General features: G+C 34.2%; 1 protein-coding gene across 1 annotated transcript in view; it reads left to right on the forward strand.

Moving 5' to 3' along the window:
• The first annotated feature begins 2,807 nt into the window (after positions 1-2,807).
• Positions 2,808-18,944, forward strand: part of LOC101631397 (potassium voltage-gated channel subfamily H member 7) — a 137,321-nt gene continuing 121,184 nt past the window's right edge. The window contains exon 1 of the mRNA XM_012728517.1: positions 2,808-2,921. Within this exon, the coding sequence (XP_012583971.1) occupies positions 2,825-2,921 (97 nt within the window). The 5' untranslated portion in view covers positions 2,808-2,824. The remainder of the gene's footprint in view (positions 2,922-18,944) is intronic.

The following is an 18,944-nucleotide window of genomic DNA, read 5'->3' on the forward strand; positions in this document are numbered from 1 at the left end:
ATTTGATTTCTTAAAAATCTCTGCCATATGTTTTATTGTACAATCAGAAGTAAACCTCAAATGTTGAAACTATTAACTAAGAAATTAGAATTCACAGATATTTTAAATGATCTAAGAAATACCATCTTAAGTGGTAAAATCAATATGTATTTTGGTTCATTAGCAAAATACATAACAAGTTTATTTCTAGCGTCTCTTCAGTCTCTCTGTTTAGCCAGTCTGTGTTGTGATGCCTGGCCTGAAGCACTTCTATTTTTAGTTTTAATAGAACAGTCTTAAATTGCTTATTTTCTGTTTATTAAAGTCATCTCGTTTGTTACCATGGATACTATGACAAGAGTTCTAGCTATTTTACTAAATGAATTGAAGATATAGTTTAAGACTGGGATGATGCAACATGTCATTCTTAAAAATACTTTCTAACATTTGTAAACATGTGGCCATATTTATAGAAAATATACAATTAATTATAAATAAGGTCTAATACATTTTAAATTTGGGAGGCTATCTAAATTTAATAAACTGATTCATAACTAGTGCATGAATATCCCTTATTTAGAAAAATCTGTAAATCACTTCATTAAAACTAGAACATGTTCACTCATTAAAAGCAGTTTCATAAGTAACAGTTAGATTTCCAAACCCATCCTCAAAAATCCTTCAATCTGTGATGTCTATTAGAAATAGCTTTTGTTAACAGCTCTGGCAGCAGGAGCTACAAGCAGAGATGAGATGGAAAGAATTTTCTCATATTTCTTTCATTTATAATAGATGACACATATGACACCATTTTGATAAACTAATATCTACTGGTCTTGCAAGTGTTAGGGCTCCCAGCTACATTATTCTGCTTCATCCATACCCTTGTCTCCAGCCTATGGGTGCCCTCTCACTTTCTTGCGTCTCCTGAAATGTAATGCCAAATCCACCCACCTCCTCAAAGCCTGCTTCTGCCTCTTCAGTGAACCATGACCATTCTTAAGATTCAAGACTGGGGAACCTCTCTGTGGCACAGCAGGTTAAAGTGCAGCACTGCAAGCTGCCCACAGTGCAGTTGGATCCTGCCTCGAAGGTGACTCACATGGCACAGCAGACCTCTCCTGCCTTGCCGGTTGCTCCCCTCAGCAGTGTACTTTGTCTCTATCTCTAGTTAGTCCTCTCACCACTCCTGCACTTCTGGCCTGTACCCCAGTTCTGTATGAATAAATGCATAAATAAATAAATCTTTTTTTTTTAAGATTTATTTGTGCATACAGAACTGGGGTACAGGCCAAGGTCTGGGACAGTGAGAGGGTTCACCAGAGAGAGAAGGGGGAGCAGAACTGGCAGATCAACGAAGTGCACTGCTGAGGGGAGCAACAGGCCGGTCAGGAGAGGTCTGCTGCACCATGTGGTCACTTCTGGGCCAGGCAGGGATCGAACTCATGCAGAAGTGGCTTTAGCTTCTTAGTGCAGTGCTTTAACCCGTTGTGCCACCAGGGAGGGCCAAATAAATAAATCTTAAAAACAAAACAACAACAACAAAAAAGCAATCAAAATAAACACTATTGCATGAATGACTGAAAACTCTAACAGAATACTAAATGCACTACTTCTGAATCAAAGCAAATCCCTAATCTGATTTCCATTACCTTAAGTAAAGAAAATATTCAGAAGTGAGCAAGTTGCTTTGAGCGCATATGCAATTTTAAAAGTCATCTCTTAAGAATTTAGATTTTGAAGCAGTCAGATTCTTAACTGTATTCTTTATATCTTTAATCTTGGGTATTGTCTTTGATGATGGTGATGGTAGTTAATTGTAATCTGTATCATCTTTTTGTTCACTTTATTTCTAGATGATTTGAATAAAATGGGCCTTATTAATTCTACAATTGTACTTTTAGAAGATTGTCATGCTACTGGTTGAAAATCATAATTGTGCAATAGACATGAAATTTTGTTGATGCTTTCTAACAAATTATAAATCAAAACACTGTGATTTGTTCTTTGTGAACTTGTACAAAAAGGGAAAGAATTATATGAACATATTTAAGACAGAATCAATAATTTCCTACTTTATGTCCAAAAAATTAAAGGGAAAAAATTTACTTAATTCTAAAGTCAAGAAGAGACAAAGTGAGATGTCTTTTTGCTTACACAGCTATAATTTATAGAAATCCTGTAAATAAAGCTATATAAGGAAAAGCTAAGAGGTTTTTTAGAGAAAATTAAAGAATGTTTTATTTCCCATGCTAATCATTAGAGTGGTAGATGTAAAATCAAGTGAGATTTGATATTCTATAACCTAGTAACTGATTTTTTTAAAGATTTATTTATGCATTCTGAACTGGGGTACAGGTTAGAGGTGCAGGGGTGTTGAGAGGATATATCAGAGACAGAGTGGGGAGCAGAACAGGCCAACTGATGAAGTATACTGCTGAGGGGAGCAGCAGGCGGGTCAGGAGAAGTCTGTTGTGCCTGTGGATCACCTCTGGGGCAGGGATCGAACTCATGCCGAAGAGGCTTTAGTTTCTTAGTGCTTTGCTTTAACCAGCTGTGCCCCAGGGAGAGCCTGTAACTGATTTTTTTATACAGACTTTGTGGAAAGTTTGTACATGTTTTACGTAATCTATGCAAAAAATATAAAAAACAAACTATTTTCTACTGAATTTCAGTGATTAAGTTAGAAAATTCTAGAAACTCTTAATTTAGAATGGTATTGTTGATGCTGACACTTCAAAATGGAAACACATGTTTGACCTAACATTTATTTTTCATCTCTGTAGGATCCACTTTCATTTGTAACACTCACATAATTCCAGTGAAAAACCAAGAGGGAGTGGCTATGATGTTCATCATCAATTTTGAATATGTGACAGATGAAGAAAATGCTGCCTCCCCAGAGAGGGCTAACCCAATATTACCAGTCAAAAGTGTAAACCGTAAGTAAAAGACAGTGTACAAAATGTTTCTGATATTTTGCTACTATAATAATTTCAATGTATTATTCATTTCAAATCAATCCTCAAAATATGTTCACACTTTAAATAAAATGACTTTATAATATAAAAGCCATAGCAGATACTAACTTTTAGTGCTTTACAGAATTGAACTGTTTTAAAAACCATTTAATGCAGCTATATCATAGTTAATGCAACCAGTCCTCAGTAATAAACATGTAGGTTGTTTCCATGCAGAAAGAATTGTGCAAATATGTTTTCATAGCATAGGAGTATTTGTATATTCTTGAACAGAATATCTTCAGGGTGAGATTCCTAGCTCAAAGGATAAATACATATGTAATATATGTTTGATATTGTCGAATTCCTCTGTATAGTATTTGAACCATTTTGTAATGTCCTCAAAGCCATGCAAGCTGAATGAGTCAGTCTTCTGATCTTTATCCTTATTATAGTTGAGAAGTAGTGCATCAATTAGTTAAAGTTTACATTTCTCTGAGTATGAGTGAGGCTCATATGTTTTAAACATTCTGAGCTTAGTCTGTTAGCTGTCCATTTGGTGGATACATTATCGGTTTTTGTCATTGTTTTTCAAACTGTAGGATAAGTTGCAAGTCACTTCCCCAGCAATTAATTTGTCTTATCTCTTTTATGATTTTTACAATTACTGAGTCATAATTGGAAAACTTTTTACCACTTTAAGGTTGTAAATAAATTTCCCCCCCTAGCACTTGTATGGTTTTATTGTTGGGGTCTCTGACTATAGTTCATTTTATAGTGTAAAACATGAATGTACTTTTTTATCAGTAACTATACAGTTGTCTAACATCATTTATTGAAAAAGTCTGTCACATACTAAAGAGATGCCACCTTTATCACATACTAGACTTCTTCATGTGCTTAAATCTATTTCTGGACATTCTATTCTGTTGGTCTATTTATCCTTCAGAATCACACTATTTAAAGAAGACAGTCCTTTTAGCACCTTTCATCTAGCTTAATGTTGAAAATTCTTTTAGATTTTACTTTTTGATGAAGCACTTTATTCTTCTATAAAGAATGATCATTTTGTCAGGTAAAATATTCTAGATTGGGAGTCTTTGTTTTTGAGTACTTTAGGTATCTCTTGCCAATCATTTCTTAGCTGTAAATTTTCTTTTGAAATACCTGTGGACAGTCTGGTTGGCATTTCCTGATTGGTTACTTTTTTTTTTTTTCTTTCAATGAGTATTTGGTCCATGTCATTAGCTCTTTTTAATTTTATTTTAATGTGTCTGCCTGTCATTTTGTTTGGGATTCTCTGGATCTCCTGAATCAGGATATATGGTTCATTTCCCAGACTGAGATCATTCTCAGTAATTATTTCTTTTTTTTTTTTTTTTTTAAAGATTTATTTATTTGTGCATACAGAACTGGGGTACAGACCAGAGGCTCAGAGGGTGAGAGGATTCACCAGAGACAGAGTGGGGAACAGAACAGGCAGATTGACAAAGTACACTGCTGAGGGGAGCAGCGGGCGGGTCAGGAGAGGTCTGCCACGCCATGTGGTCACCTCCGGGGCAGGCGGGAATCGAACTCATGCGAAAGCGGCTTTAGATTCTCAGTGCTGTGCTTTAACCCGCTGCACCACCAGGGAGGGCCAGTAATTATTTCTTTAAGTAATTTATCTGTGCTTTTTCTTCCACTTTTCCTTCTGGAACCCTATAATATGAGTGTCATTTCTCTTTAGGTTATTCCAAAAAGCTCTGACACAACTGTGCGTTCAAGCTCATTCATTCTCTTATTACTTACTTTTGTCTATTGTTGAGGACCAATATTGTACTTTATAATTCAATTATAATATTTTTAGATCCATTAGTTCTAGTTGTAATAATCTCATATTTTCCCATTTTTTGTTGTGTTCCTGTTTAACTTAACTCAGCAAACATGGTAATAATCACTCCTCTTCAGGCATATCTTGGAGTTCTGCTAAACTGATATTTCTTTTGAGATTTTTTTTCCCCAGCATTTGTGATATATTCTATTTTTTTCTCTCTCTTTTTTATGGATGTAATAGGCAATTTCCTTTTCTTATCGTAATAAGTAGACTTTATACATCTCCAATAAGAAGCTGGTATTATCCTAGATTTAGGATATTTAGGTATCTGTTATTTCATAGACTGATACCTTTGTACCTCTCAAATGGCTGTGGCACTGGTGCTGATCAGGGACAATAAGCAGAAAGAACAGGTGCAGTAAGGCACCAAACTTTCACTTCCAGGGAGCCTCAAGATTTCAAGCTTCCTATAGTACTATGAATTGTGTTATCACCTTCAGTTATCCCCTTGCCTAGACTAATACCTCAGTCAAAATGTTGTGAATAAATCTTGTCTCCCTTAATTGCTAGGCTGTGGTTAAGCAATAAATGTCGTGGTGGATGAGGACAGTAGATGAGACAGGGACACAGGTTGGGAATTATTCTCTGTGATTTTAAGTACAGAGTCTTACCCTGAGGCATATGCTCCTGTTAACATCCAGATTTAGTAAGCTCTAGTTGGTGAGAACATTCAGTTGAATTGTTGTCTTGGTTTAGGCCTCATTTGGGGATAAGGCAGGTGTTTTGAACATCACAGACTGAAACTGAAAATGGGAGCCTTTTACAGGAAGAAGGGCAGTGATAAAATCTGGCTCTCACAGCTGTTTGGATCCAACTGTTTTAAATTGGTAGCCTTCTACTGAACATAGTGATCATCCCTCTATACCCTACTACGATATTTCTCCAGAAGTGCATCTCTGTCCTACTCTCCAACTCTCTGCAGCCCCTTCTCCAGTGGTATACCAGGTCTCCAAAGTCTCTGATGTGACATGTGCCCCTGGCTCTCTCTCTATAGGAGACATAAACCATACAGCTACCTCCCCTTCCTCTTGTGTATTGTGCTGCCTGAATATCACTACTTTTTTTTTTAATATTTATTTATTTATGCTTACAGGCCAGAGGTGCAGAGATGGTGAGAGGCTTCACCAGAGACAGAGTGGGGTGCAGAACAGGCTAACTGATGAAGTACACTGCTGAGGGGAGCAGTGGGCGGGTCAGGAGAGGTCTGCCACACCATGTGGATCACCTCCGGTGCAGGGATCAAACTCATGCTGAAGTGGCTTTAGCTTCTTAGTGCTGTGCTTTAACATGTTGTGCTACCAGGGAGGACCCCTGAGTATCACTACTAACCACTCTAATTATAATTTTCCTACTCCTTTCTGATTCAGTGTTATTCCTATTATAAGTGATAGTAGTACATTTATCTTTCAAGGTAGTTGATTTGTTTCAGTGTAATTTAGTTATGAATATATAGAGGAGGTGTACCTGATGTGTTCATTTTTTTTTTTTTTGTCATTTTTCTGGACTCCAGTAACTCATCTTTATCCATTAATCAGTTGTTAGGTGCCTCAGTTATTTCCAGTTCTTGCCTATTGTAAATAATGAGGCAATAAATACAGAGGTACAAATAATGCTTTGAAATAATGTTTTTTTGTTTTGTTTTCCTATGTGAGATATTTGACTTTTTATTTTTATTTATTTATTATTATTAATGATATATCCTTATTTTAAATCCTTGTTTGTTTTCTCTCAATATAGAATATCTCCTCTCAGGTGTGGTCTCCATAGTCAAAATAACATTTTTGTACTTTGAGAGTAAATATATAGAAGTGGTATAACTGGGTAGTATAGAATTTCCATTTTTATTTTTGAGGAAACTCCATTTAATAATGGCTACACCAATTTACATTCCCATCAACAGTGTATAAAGGTTCCTTTTTCTCTATGCTCACTTCAAGAATTGTCTCTTGTCTTTTGGTTCCTATCTATTCACACACATGTGAGTAATATCTCAATGCTATTTTGATTTCCATTTATCCATATCATATCATCTCTAATAATAAGAGGTGATGAATATCTCTTTTATGTACCTTTTGGCCATCTTTATGTTTTCTTTGAAGAAGTGTCTACTTAGCTCTTCTGCCTATTATTTTAAAGATTTATTTATTTATTTATTTATTTATGTATACATGAACTTGTAGGCCAGAGGTGTAGGGAGTGAGAAGATTCACCAGAGACAGAATAGGGAGCAGAACAGGCAGATCTACTGAAATACATTGCTGAGGGGAGCAGTGAGTGAGGTAGGCCATGTAGGCTAGCTCCTTGACTGATGATCAAGCTCATGCCACAGTGGCTGGAAATAGCTTGATAGAACTGAGACTTTAACGAACCCTGTACCACCAGTAAGGCCCATCATCAGCCTGTTTTTTGATTGTTGATTTTAGCTTCTGGTTTTTGTTTTTGGTTTTGGTCTGTGTTAGGTATTTAGCCATTATCAGAGGTAATATTGGCAATTATCTCCTCCCATTCAGCAGGATGCCTTTTCGTTTTAATATTTCTTTTACTTGAAGAAACGTTTTTAATTTGATGAAGTCCCATTTGCCTATTCTTTCCTTTGCTTCCATGTTGTAAGGGTCAAATCTCCAAATGCCCTGGAGATAATTACCAATGTTTTCTTCTATGTATTTTATGATTTCAGGTCTTACATGTAGGTCTTTAATCCACTTTGAATTAATTTTTGCTTTGTGCTAGACAGAGATTTAGTTTCATTGTTTTTGTATGTTGTTGTTCAGTTTTTCTAACACCATTTATTGAAGAGAATTATCTTCCTTTATTGACAGTCTTGGCTCTTTTGTTGTAAATTAGTTGTCCATATGTTTGTGTTTTTATTTCTGGGCTCTTCTGTTTTTATTCCTATTCCATGCTATTTATATTACTCTCACTTTGAGGAATAATATAAAGTTAGGGAAGGTGATATCTCCCCTTTGTTCCTTTTTTTCCTCAGGAATGTCTTTACTATTTGGAAGTCTTTTGTAGAAAAGACATTTTGTAATTATTTTGTGCTATAAACTTATTGCTTTATCTGGGTTTAAAATATCTGGTTTATTGTCCTATGCACATAAAATGATATTTATCCCTCTCTTATAATTTGTTAAGATTTGTTTGTGTTTTATTATTTGATTAATTTACATAAATGACCCATGTGAGCATTAAAAGGGTAGTATTTGAGAATATTAGTGTGCCTAAACTGATAGATATTTTTAAAGATTTATTATTATAGTCTTTAAATCTTCTATATATTTAGTATTTCCTGTGCTTTATATATGTCCTAGATTTAGAGAGTGGTATTAAAACATTCTATTATTAGAACACTTCTCACTGTTCTTACTGGTATCTTATCCAATTTCTGTTTTATAAACATTGTTTTTATAATACTTATTATCATAAATAGTCACATTTCACATATATTCATGTAAATTACTCTAAGGTATAATAATAATAATACTAAGGTGTTTTTTTAACTTAATAATTTACATTATTATTTCACTGTACATTAATCATGACATAATTGTTTTCCCCTTGTTATATCTTCAGACCATCTCTATAATTTCTTTGATTTAATTGTCTTTTTTATCCATTATGGTGATAGGATTCTTCTGTTTCTTACAAGAGAAAAAGACTAAATTTATAATTGTAATGATTATTTATATTTAATGATATAACTAACATGTTTTTTTCTAAGTATTAACATGTCTGTTAAATATTCTCAAGCTATTTCATTATGTTGCAAATCCTGTGCTCCTTTCTTTTTGCTGTGTATTTTTGGCTTTGCCATATATATATATATATATATTTTTTTTTTTTTTGGCAATTAAGAAGTAGTTGCTCCAGGCCCTCCCTGGTGGCACAGCGGGTTAAAGCGCAGCACTAAGAAACTAAAGCCACTTCCGCATGAGTTCGATCCCTGCCTGCCCCGGAGGTGACCGCATGGCGAGGCAGACCTCTCCTGACCCGCCCGCTGCTCCCCTCAGCAGTGTATTTCGTTGATCTGCCTGTTCTGCTCCCCGCTCTGTCTCTGGCGACTCCTCTCACCCTCCGCATTTCTGGCCTGTACCCCAGTTCTGTACGAATAAATAAATAAATCTTAAGAAGTAGTTGCTCCTTTTAGTCCCTAGTTTTAAAAGAATTTATATAATCGTCTTATACCCCCTTTTCTTTACACTTGACACCTTAATATGAACAAGAATGAGATTAAATTATAATTTTTTACTCTTTCCATATGCAATTTTAGTCAATAATATTATCTTTCTTAGCATTTATCTTTGCATTCTTAAGTATGCTTACTGATGTACCATTCAGTTTGTCTTTAAATTCTATCATTTGACTTCCATCTTTTACCAGTAAGGCACTCAGTAATTTTATATCCTTTTCCTATAATTTTACTTGGCTCTAGTATTTTTAATTTTTCAAGTGTAAAAAGTTTACATTCTTTTTGCTTTCATTTGGTTTTAAATTTCTAATGAAATATATTCAATGTTTACCACTAGTCCTTAATCAGAGTTTCCCCAAACGTAACTTTAGATAAAGTTCATCTACTTCAAGAAATGTCCAAGGGGAAATGTTTTCAGAATGCCTTTTTGTATAAATATTTTTTTGCAGCCTGACACTTGGACAACTAGCTAGATATACATCCAGCAAATTTTATTGTTTTGTGGAATTTACAAATATTTTTCCACTCTTGCATGAATGTTGTTAATGAGTGTCTGATGCTAACCTATTGACTGTCCTTTCTAAGTGTTTTTGATAGCTTTGCCAGAATACCTGAAAGTTAAAGAAATAAAATAAAAATAATCTTCAATATTCCTCTTTCAAATGAAGTAAAATTTTTAAACTTTGCACTTATTATGAGTACGTCTAAATTTGACTTTTCTATGTCAGTTTTCCAAGATATGTGTTGGGTTATTTTAATATGTAAATTAAACTCATCTTTTATTACACAAAATTGTATTCCATTATAATTTTAGTTTTATTTCTTTTGATTTATTTTTTTTTCTTTTTCAGGTACTCAAATGATATGAATGTTGAAACTTCTTTATCTGTTTTTCATATACATTGCTTTCTTCCTAGCCTTTTGTCATTTCTGATTTATTTTCTTGCTTTCTCTTTCATCAAATCTCTGTATCTTGTTGGTAGGTTGCAGTCTAGTTCTAATATTTTAGATGATTTTCATTTATTACCTGAATTCTTTTACTTCTTGCTTTGTATTTTCTTCTGGCTTGTCTAGTTTTTATCCTCTATTTTTACATTTCTTGTTCATAGTCTTATCATACCTTCAATTACTGATTTAAAAAGTTTAATTTTATAAATTTATTATTTCATAGCTACATTTTTAGCATAATCTCCTCTAAAAACTATACATTTATTCCCATCTTCTGTTTTTCCTTATTTTATCTTTGTAACTGTGTTAGATTTTTCTTGTTTATCATTTATTAAAACTTATTAAAACTTTTCTTGGAACAGAATTAACAGGAAATCTAGTAAGGGACAAAGAAAATGAGTTTTATTTGAGTACTTTACCAATTCAATTCAAATGCACATTGATATATTGCAAATAATTTGTAAAATTGGGGTTGTCTTCTTATTCTCTAAGTTGTATGGCACTCCCTGTTTTTTCTTTGTCTCCAGGGTCATGTGTTTCCACTTACTGCATTAAGGGGACATTATATTCAGTTTCTCTCTTATCACTGCACCTCCAAGGACAAGTCCACCTTTAAAGTTGCTTCCATATCTCTCCAACTAGTACATTTCCAAGACTACTACCAGGAGTGTTGTACTTTTTTCAAGTCATTTTTCTACTGTTTCCCTAGTTACCATTATTCTCTTGATTCAGGTCCTAGGCATGCCATCAGTGTTTCTTACTCAGTGTTGAACCCTCTTATTCAAAGTGTAAACCGTATTTTATACATGCCCTATCATTCCAAGGAAACTTTTCTACTTTTTTTTTTCACTTAGTTTTTGCCTGATTTTCTACTACTATGAATTCTCTTGAACCAAGTTTACGTCTTGGACATATATTTTTATTTTTACATAAAAATTAAAACTTATTGTTTCATTTCTCTAATTAACTCTTTAGCCATATTTTATGAATTTTTAAAAAGATTTATTATGCATACAGAACTGGGGTACACTCCAGAGGTGCAGGGGCAGTGAGAGGATTCAGCAGAGACAGAATGGGGAGCAGAACAGGCTGACTGACAAAGTACACTGCTGAGGGGAGCAGTGGGAGGGTCAGGAGAGATCTGCCGTGCCATGGGGATCACCTCCAGGTTGGGGATTGAACTCATTCTAGAGGCTTTAGCATCTTATTGCTGTGCTTTAACCCACTGTGCCACCAGGGAGGGCCCATTATATGAAATTTTTATTTTTTTCCCTTGTTCTCTATGGCTTTTTAGAGTAATGTGAGGAAATTGGAATTTATGTAGTTATCATTATCTGTGGGAAGCTGAAGCCAGAAGCATCATTACAAAAATCTGATTTTTAAAAATACTATTTATAAATTTAGAAAGCAAAGTATATATAGAATAAAAAACACATTCCCAAAAGCTTATGTTGTAAATATAAGTATAATTTAAAATGAAATGTACATCAACTAAGAATTTTTTATAGTATTGGTTGTTTCCTTAAGTATGTCTAAGAACTGTACACTGTTCTGTTGAAGTAATATTGGGATAAATACACAATTCTAATATTTTGCATGTCTTAACTCTTATGCTTAGGGAAAACTCTCTCAAAATCATCAATTTGTCAATCTCCCAAGTGATAAATTAAAAAAAAAATTGAACTACTACTAAAAAACTATTCCTGTCTTAAAGTCTGTTCCTTGAAGTTAATGACTATCTTGATATCTTCATATTTTTACTAACAAGTTGAGTATTTACTAAGCAATTCCTGAGAATATAATTTAGGTAATGCCAGTCAGTATTTTGGTTCTGAATGTCAACAATTTGTTTGGTGTATTTTCTAGTTTTGTTTCATTATCTCCTTAAATTCTTCAATTTCCCATAAAGTAGTGGGACATAGTAGATGTCAGTGAATCGAAGAGGTAAAGGGAGAGGTATAGGATAGCATTTAAAAAAAAAAAAAATGGAACTCATGAAAAATATTCACTTCAGGCTCTCCTTGGTGATGGAGTGGGTTAAAGAACAGCACTGAGAAGCTAAAGCCATTTCAGCATGAGTTCAATCCCCACCCTGGAGTTGATCCGCATGGTGTGGCAGACCTCTCCTGACCCACCCACTGCTCCCCTCAGTGTACTTCAGTGATCTGCCTGTTCTGCTCCCTATTCTGTCTCTGGTGAATCCTCTCACCCACCACACCTCTGGCTTGCACCCCAGTTCTGTAAGCATAAATAAATAAATATATTTTTTTAATTCACTTCAAATTGAAGTACAAATGGAAAATTGAAACTTTAAGCTCATGAATGAAAGATGTTCTATACAGTAGCTTCCCAAGCTATATTACATACTCTGTGGTCTGTGCAACTTTAAACGATGTTTAGAATATAATCTTGCACAAATCACAGCAAATTCAATAGAGATGTCTTATTTTTTGAAGATGAGTGGTTTCTGTACATTACAGTTGCCACTCAAATAGGCAGATATTGGAGAGAGAAAAAGACACAGATAAAATTGTTTCCAAAGTATTACAAAGACCTATTATTTGCAACCACTATAGTGGTTTTGATTACATTCTTCTATCATTACATGGCCCAACTTTCCCTTTACTTGGTATTTTTGAAGAGCTTATTGTTAAGTAAAAAAGAAAAGCTAAAGGGAGACACATTTGGTGGGTTCTAATACCATCCAATTTCTATCTTGTATTATTTCTGAGTTTTTACAAACTTCTTAATTTTCTTCTTACTACATATATATATATCTTCCACCTATGTAAGACAATGATAATGATATTGGTTATTTTCAATAGCATTGTTCCAATTTTGGTCATGAAAACAAACAATAGTAAAATCAAGTGTTACTATACCCTGTTGTACTAGAAATGTCTTAGACTTCAGAATGTCTGTGTGTGTATGTGTATGTGTTCACATGCTTCCCCAAGTGGTGGGACTTAAGTAAGAGTGGGGGAGGGGAAGATATTGTTTATTTGAGAAAATTTGGGTTTCTTTAAATTTTAACTGTCTTTTCTGAAGTGTAGACAAATAACAGGAAAAAATGTATAGTTACAATATACAAAATATCATTGAAGAATAAGGAAGGCAATAAATTGAGATTAAGCAATGGAGACAGCAATTATACAATAGCAGAGATGGATCATAAAAGTGACGGATCAATAAATTGAGCTGAACAAATTCTGGAAACCTAGAAATTGTTCTATATCGAATGATGTGGTGAATAATTTTGTAACACATATACCTATTTCAGTGTCAGGAACCAAACAAAACTTTCTTTGGGAAAAGTTATTTTGTCACAAATTTATTCTCTGTTAAAGATATGGGATCAGCCACAAACAGATAACTTATGTCTTCTGGAATGATAGAAGTACAGGAGAGGTTATTTTGATCTATCAAGCTAAACTTTTCCTTCTATTATTTGCAAACCAAAGAGTAAAATTCTGTCTAGAACAGCTCATGAGTAACTCTCACAGAACCTACAATGATTGTTTATTCAGATATTCTACACATTTTTCTTAGGTGAATGGAATGATTACATCATGGGTTTCTCCACTTTCATCCTCTTGCTCTCAGCGTAATATATTGTGTTATTGTTTCATCAGACATAGTATTCTGTGCTTATAGTCTTTATAATGGTTTTCTGTTACCAGAAACATACAACCTCAAAGTCCTGCATATTATACAGATAATCCATTGTGATAACAGCCTCTGATACTTCCTTAGCCTCATCACCCTTATACCATATTCCACATTTCAGTGGTTCATCATTGAAACTATCATACATTTTATGCCTTCTTGTTATAGAGCATGGTGTACCTTCTTCTAGTATCTTATTTCTCTAACATACCTTCACTAAAGGATTCTTCATTTGTAGCACATTCTTAATTGCAAAGACATTGCCCATATACTTTCATGCTACCTAATATCTATCCCTACAACCACTTTGATCTCATGTCTGTACAAAAAGCAAGTAATATAAATGAATGACCAATAAAGGCCTCGAGTAAATATATCTAGAGATTTGAAGATTGTGAAGAAATAGATAATGTCCATCTTATTAAGGTGACCCTTAAACACTAGCTCATAGCAAAGATGTCTTTATTTTCTTTCATATATCCCCAACATTTACAAATAGTGTGAAATCTGATAATAAATTAATGACAACTTTATTTTTATGCTGAGTATTGCTATTATTTCTCACTGAATAAGCAATAGCCAGGTTGTCTAAGTCAGTGATTGTCTAAATGTAAGAGCATAACATCTTGAATTAAAGTTGTGAGCCTTGTCAGAACAGCTGACCCAGAAACACAGAAATTCAGCCGCCCATGCCAGGTTATTCTGATACCCACTAAAGTTTGAGAGCTACTAATTTAAGTTATGGAATATATAAGTCTATAAAGTTAAATTTTTATCAAATGCTGTTCACACAGTAGCTTCAAAGGCTGAACTTTTTCATCTACTCTTATTAAGGTACTATAAAGGAGATTCCATTATCTTTGAAATGATTAAAATTATACTCTCTAAATCAAAAGAGAATTTACTTTCATGCTTCCTAAAATAAAAGTTTGAATTACTCTAAAAGCTTTGATTGAAGCTAAGGCTATATACACAAAATACAGTTGGTAATTTAGGCAATTATCTAGCTAATTTAAGCCACTAAAAATGTATTCATATGCTTTGGACTCAACATTCTGAATAATTGACACATAAAATATATATTTGCCTGAATAGCTACATTTTCCCTCAAATTGGTATCTCAGTTTTCAGACCTCAAGCAATGGAACAAAGAAATTTTCTGTGGAAGTGGTTTTTAAAAGGGCATTCACAGTATTTTTACTATTCTCTACTGGAGCTTAAAGTCATTCTTTAATTCAAAGATGAGGAGCTGCAGTAGTAATATGCAGTTTCCCACTCAGAGCACATTACTATAGAAACAATCTATTATTCAGATGAATTTAATTAACGGTTTCACAACATAACTAATGTTTACTATTATCATGTATTTGGAAGTTCCCTTTTCTTACAGATTAATTTTGATATTGAAAAAAGAAACATAACATGGATACAAAAAGGCTTGGGAAAAACCCAGTTATAGGTTACAGTCAACTTCATATTTCCCCCTAGGATTTGAGCAAGAAACACATTTCTAAGATCAAGAAAATTGCTGGTAGCTGAAAAAAAAAAAATGCATTATCCCTTCATTAACAATGAATGTTAATGGCTGCTTAAATTGTCATATCCATTCCAAAGAGTCCCCTTGTGCATATCATTTGGAAAATTTTGTTACATAGCAACACCCAAATCAGGCACAGTCCTTATGCATACAGTTTTGGGTAACTGGTGTCTGATCCATTTATGTTTGGAAAACTCCTTCACAAAAGAGTCCCTGTGGACTTGATGACTACATGGTCATCCCTGGTCAATCTAGATTAATGTGTTATTTCTTTGACACAACTTAAGTGAGCTCTTTAATTTGTCATTTGGAAAAAGATAAATCTATCAAAGAGAAGCAATATAACAGTATTAGTAAATAATACATTGATTTACTAAGCAGTTACCATATAGAAAACTAATTAGGTATATTAGGCAATGACTGATATCTTTACTTTTATTCCCAGTCCCACTTCTCAAAGATTTTAACTTTCAGTGATTAAAGCATTCTACCACCCTGTCCTTTTAGTCTGCCTTATCTGAAATGTTTTTGCTTCTTGCTCTCACAATGATCAGATGAGGCCAGAAGCAGGAGTCTAGAATCTCCAACATATCGGCATGTGTGAACTTGTCTCAGAAGTTCCTGGTGCATTTTCTCCTGTGTCTGTACCCATGGACTCTGATAAAGTGCTAACTTGTGTTACTTCCTTGCATGTGTGCCTTGAATTACTAGGCCAGGACTAACATGGCTTCTTCAAGCCGTGTTTGACATGGTCTTACACTAAGGACCATAACCAAGTATAAACTTTTGTATTTCTCCAATACCCCAGACCCTAGAGAATGACCCAGAGATTCTAAGCATTTAAAGCATTACTGATCACACATGGTCTTTTAAAGGTTCCCATTCTTGCTTGGAGGTTTCCAAGGTCAGTAGACTTTCAGATGATCATTTGTCACTTGCAAAAGGATCCCACAAGCTGCACTAATTAGGATAGCCAAGTCAATACCAAGTTCACATTCAGTGATGCCTTTTCCCCATCTAACTGCTAATTGCAATCTTCTTTGACAATATTCTCAGTTGTTCTTTTAGCCCGTGGTTGTATTGTACATTCCTTAAATTCTTTGGAATAGGAAAGTCTGATCTCCTTGCTTAGTAGTATCTCTTCAGAAATATTCCTTCTAAAAAGATAAGGCAGTTATGTCAATAACATCAAATGTGTGTTCCCCTATCAACTTGTTCTGCTTAGAAAGGTACATTGAGGACCCTCCCTGTTGGCTCAACAGGTTAGGACACAGCACTGCTAGCTAGCTGTGGCTGCTTCAGTGCAGATTAGATCCCTGGCCCGCCCAGAGGTGATCCATATGGTGCAGAAGACCTCTCCTGTCTCTCCTGCTGCTCCCCTCAGCAGTGTACTTCTTTGATCTACCTGTTCTGCTCCCTGTTCTATATCTAGTGCTTCTGGCCTTTACCCCAGTTCTGTATGCATAAATAAATAAAACTTTTAAAAAAAAAAAGGGTCCATTGATATTAATTCATGAGTCTTTTATTTGTTTGACAATTGGAGATAGTAGACTTAATATAGAGGATAGTATTTTCACACTAAAATGACTATCCTCCCCCTCTTTGTACAGTGGACATAGTGCTATAGGCAAGATACTTGTTTGGGGGGCTGGGAAACCTCACAATTAGAATTTCAGATGTTAATGTTAAACTTTGCCCCACCCTGGGTGCTGTAGTCACAGGCAGGAATTTCCTTACCCAAGGTAATAGCCCTTCTTAGGGAATAGAAATAGCCCGGAGACAAAAACCAGGTAAACTGACTTCCTTTTGGCATACTTCTAAAGGGCTCTCCAAGTTCCAGAGCTTGCAAGCTGAAATGTAAATTAGTTATGCTTGTATAATATAACTTTCTCTTTCCAGTCCAGCCTTCTTCCCTTTATTTGCATATCTCTTGAGGAAACTCCCTATGAAACTCTTAATACAGTTTCATGTCATCTGATCTAAAAACTTGCCAGCATCACCCACCCTTTGTATGGCAGCTCTCTGCTATAGTCTGCACAACGCTCAGCACTGTGCTTCCCCACCCTCTCCTGACTGGACTGTTACCTCTCATTTGCATAAGTGCTCAAATTTAAGTTTCTTTCTATTTTTTCACTCCATAATACATCACAGCAATCCCCCAGCACAGTACTACTTCTAATTTATGTGGTAGTAACTTTAATAGTAAAATTATTAGATATTCCAAGTTCCAAGAGTTTGTAGGAATGACAAGAAACTGAACCAAGGAAGTGACTGAGAATTTGTAGTTTTGTCAGGAGAAACTTCAATGATTAGGAATAAATAGAAGAAATTTCAGAAATTTTTGTTATTCTGCAGGAAATGCTATTGTTTCTTATATTCTTAGGTATATTCCTAAATTAAAAAATCTGTTTGAGGACAAATTCACATAATAATTTTCTTTCAAACTTTATTAAATAAGCACCAGGTCTGAAAGAAAGAGAAGAGTAGTGGGTGGGGGTGGAGAATAACAGTTCAGATTGATAAAGTCTTCAGAATTTGGAGCTCAGTAAATTTTTTTCTAAGATCCTATTGCCCTACAAAGTAGGGTAAAAATGAAGATATGATAATTATAATTTTATGAGCTATGTAGTTAGCACAGTATGTAACCAAATAAGCTCAAAGCCGGAAGGAATATTACGCATCAGGTACTCCTAAGGCATTCTAAGTAATGTCAATGGAAGGGCTTTAGTTGGAAAAGAGGATTTGTTAAAGTTATAAGTGAGTATTCATCTATTATTATTTAGAGAGAAAATCATTCTTACTAGATTCTCATGTGAATATTCATAGCACACAAAAACACCGAATCTTGGGTAAAACTTATGTTAAATCATTAAAACTGCTGATTTTTTCTAACTTTACTTGATATCCTACTTGACCAAGTATTTAACATTTTGGCATATACAAATTGGAGTTATAATTATAGCCTTGCAAAAAGAATGAGTAGCTGTCTTCCTGGTTGAAAAGTAAAAAATGCATAGTTAAATATGACACAAGATACATAAAGATGTAACAACCAAGTTTATATTCAACTACAACACAAAAATGACACAAACTGATGAAAAGATTACAGTAGTTTATTATTATAAGATATTGTATGTTACAAATGATACATTATCTTCAATGAAAATTATAATTTAACAAATTTTGTTCATCTAAGTACTTTATTGGTATTTAACAGTTCTTTTTCTGGAATGGGCAAAAAAAAGGTGTAAAAACAGATTTTGTTGCTATTTCAGATTTATTGAAAATTTTAATGGGTAAAAGGCTGAATATAGCTACTAAAATTATTTAATTTAAATAGTAAATATAGTTAATTTACAGATTTATAGTCTTAACTTACAAGGCTGTTTTCAATGTTAAGGGTCACAACAGGATTATACTCATCTGTGTTTTATATTTCATGCTTGAAGTTGCTAGCATTGAGCTAAATTCTCCATGTGTATTCTTTCCGGGTGAGCTGCTGTTAGACAACTAAATCTGTAATGCAATATAACATGGTCATATTAACCTAGTGATGCAGAAAAGACCATCTGTACCACCTTGGATATGATTAAACTATAGGAGAAAACTAAATGCCTTGTGTGGTCATTAATTTAAGAAAAGCAGTGAATTGTTTTTAAAGGAGGAGGGTAATGTGACTGATGAAAAATGAATAAAAGCAGGCATTGACCTTCAGTGTATTGTAATAAGCTAGCAAAATTGATTTGTAAACTGCTTTATAACTCAATTCCATATGTATTAAAAACCAAT

Source organism: Condylura cristata, unplaced genomic scaffold, assembly GCF_000260355.1.
Source record: "Condylura cristata isolate star-nosed mole 26May11 unplaced genomic scaffold, ConCri1.0 scaffold00002, whole genome shotgun sequence".
In the NCBI taxonomy this organism is placed as follows: Eukaryota; Metazoa; Chordata; class Mammalia; order Eulipotyphla; family Talpidae; genus Condylura; species Condylura cristata.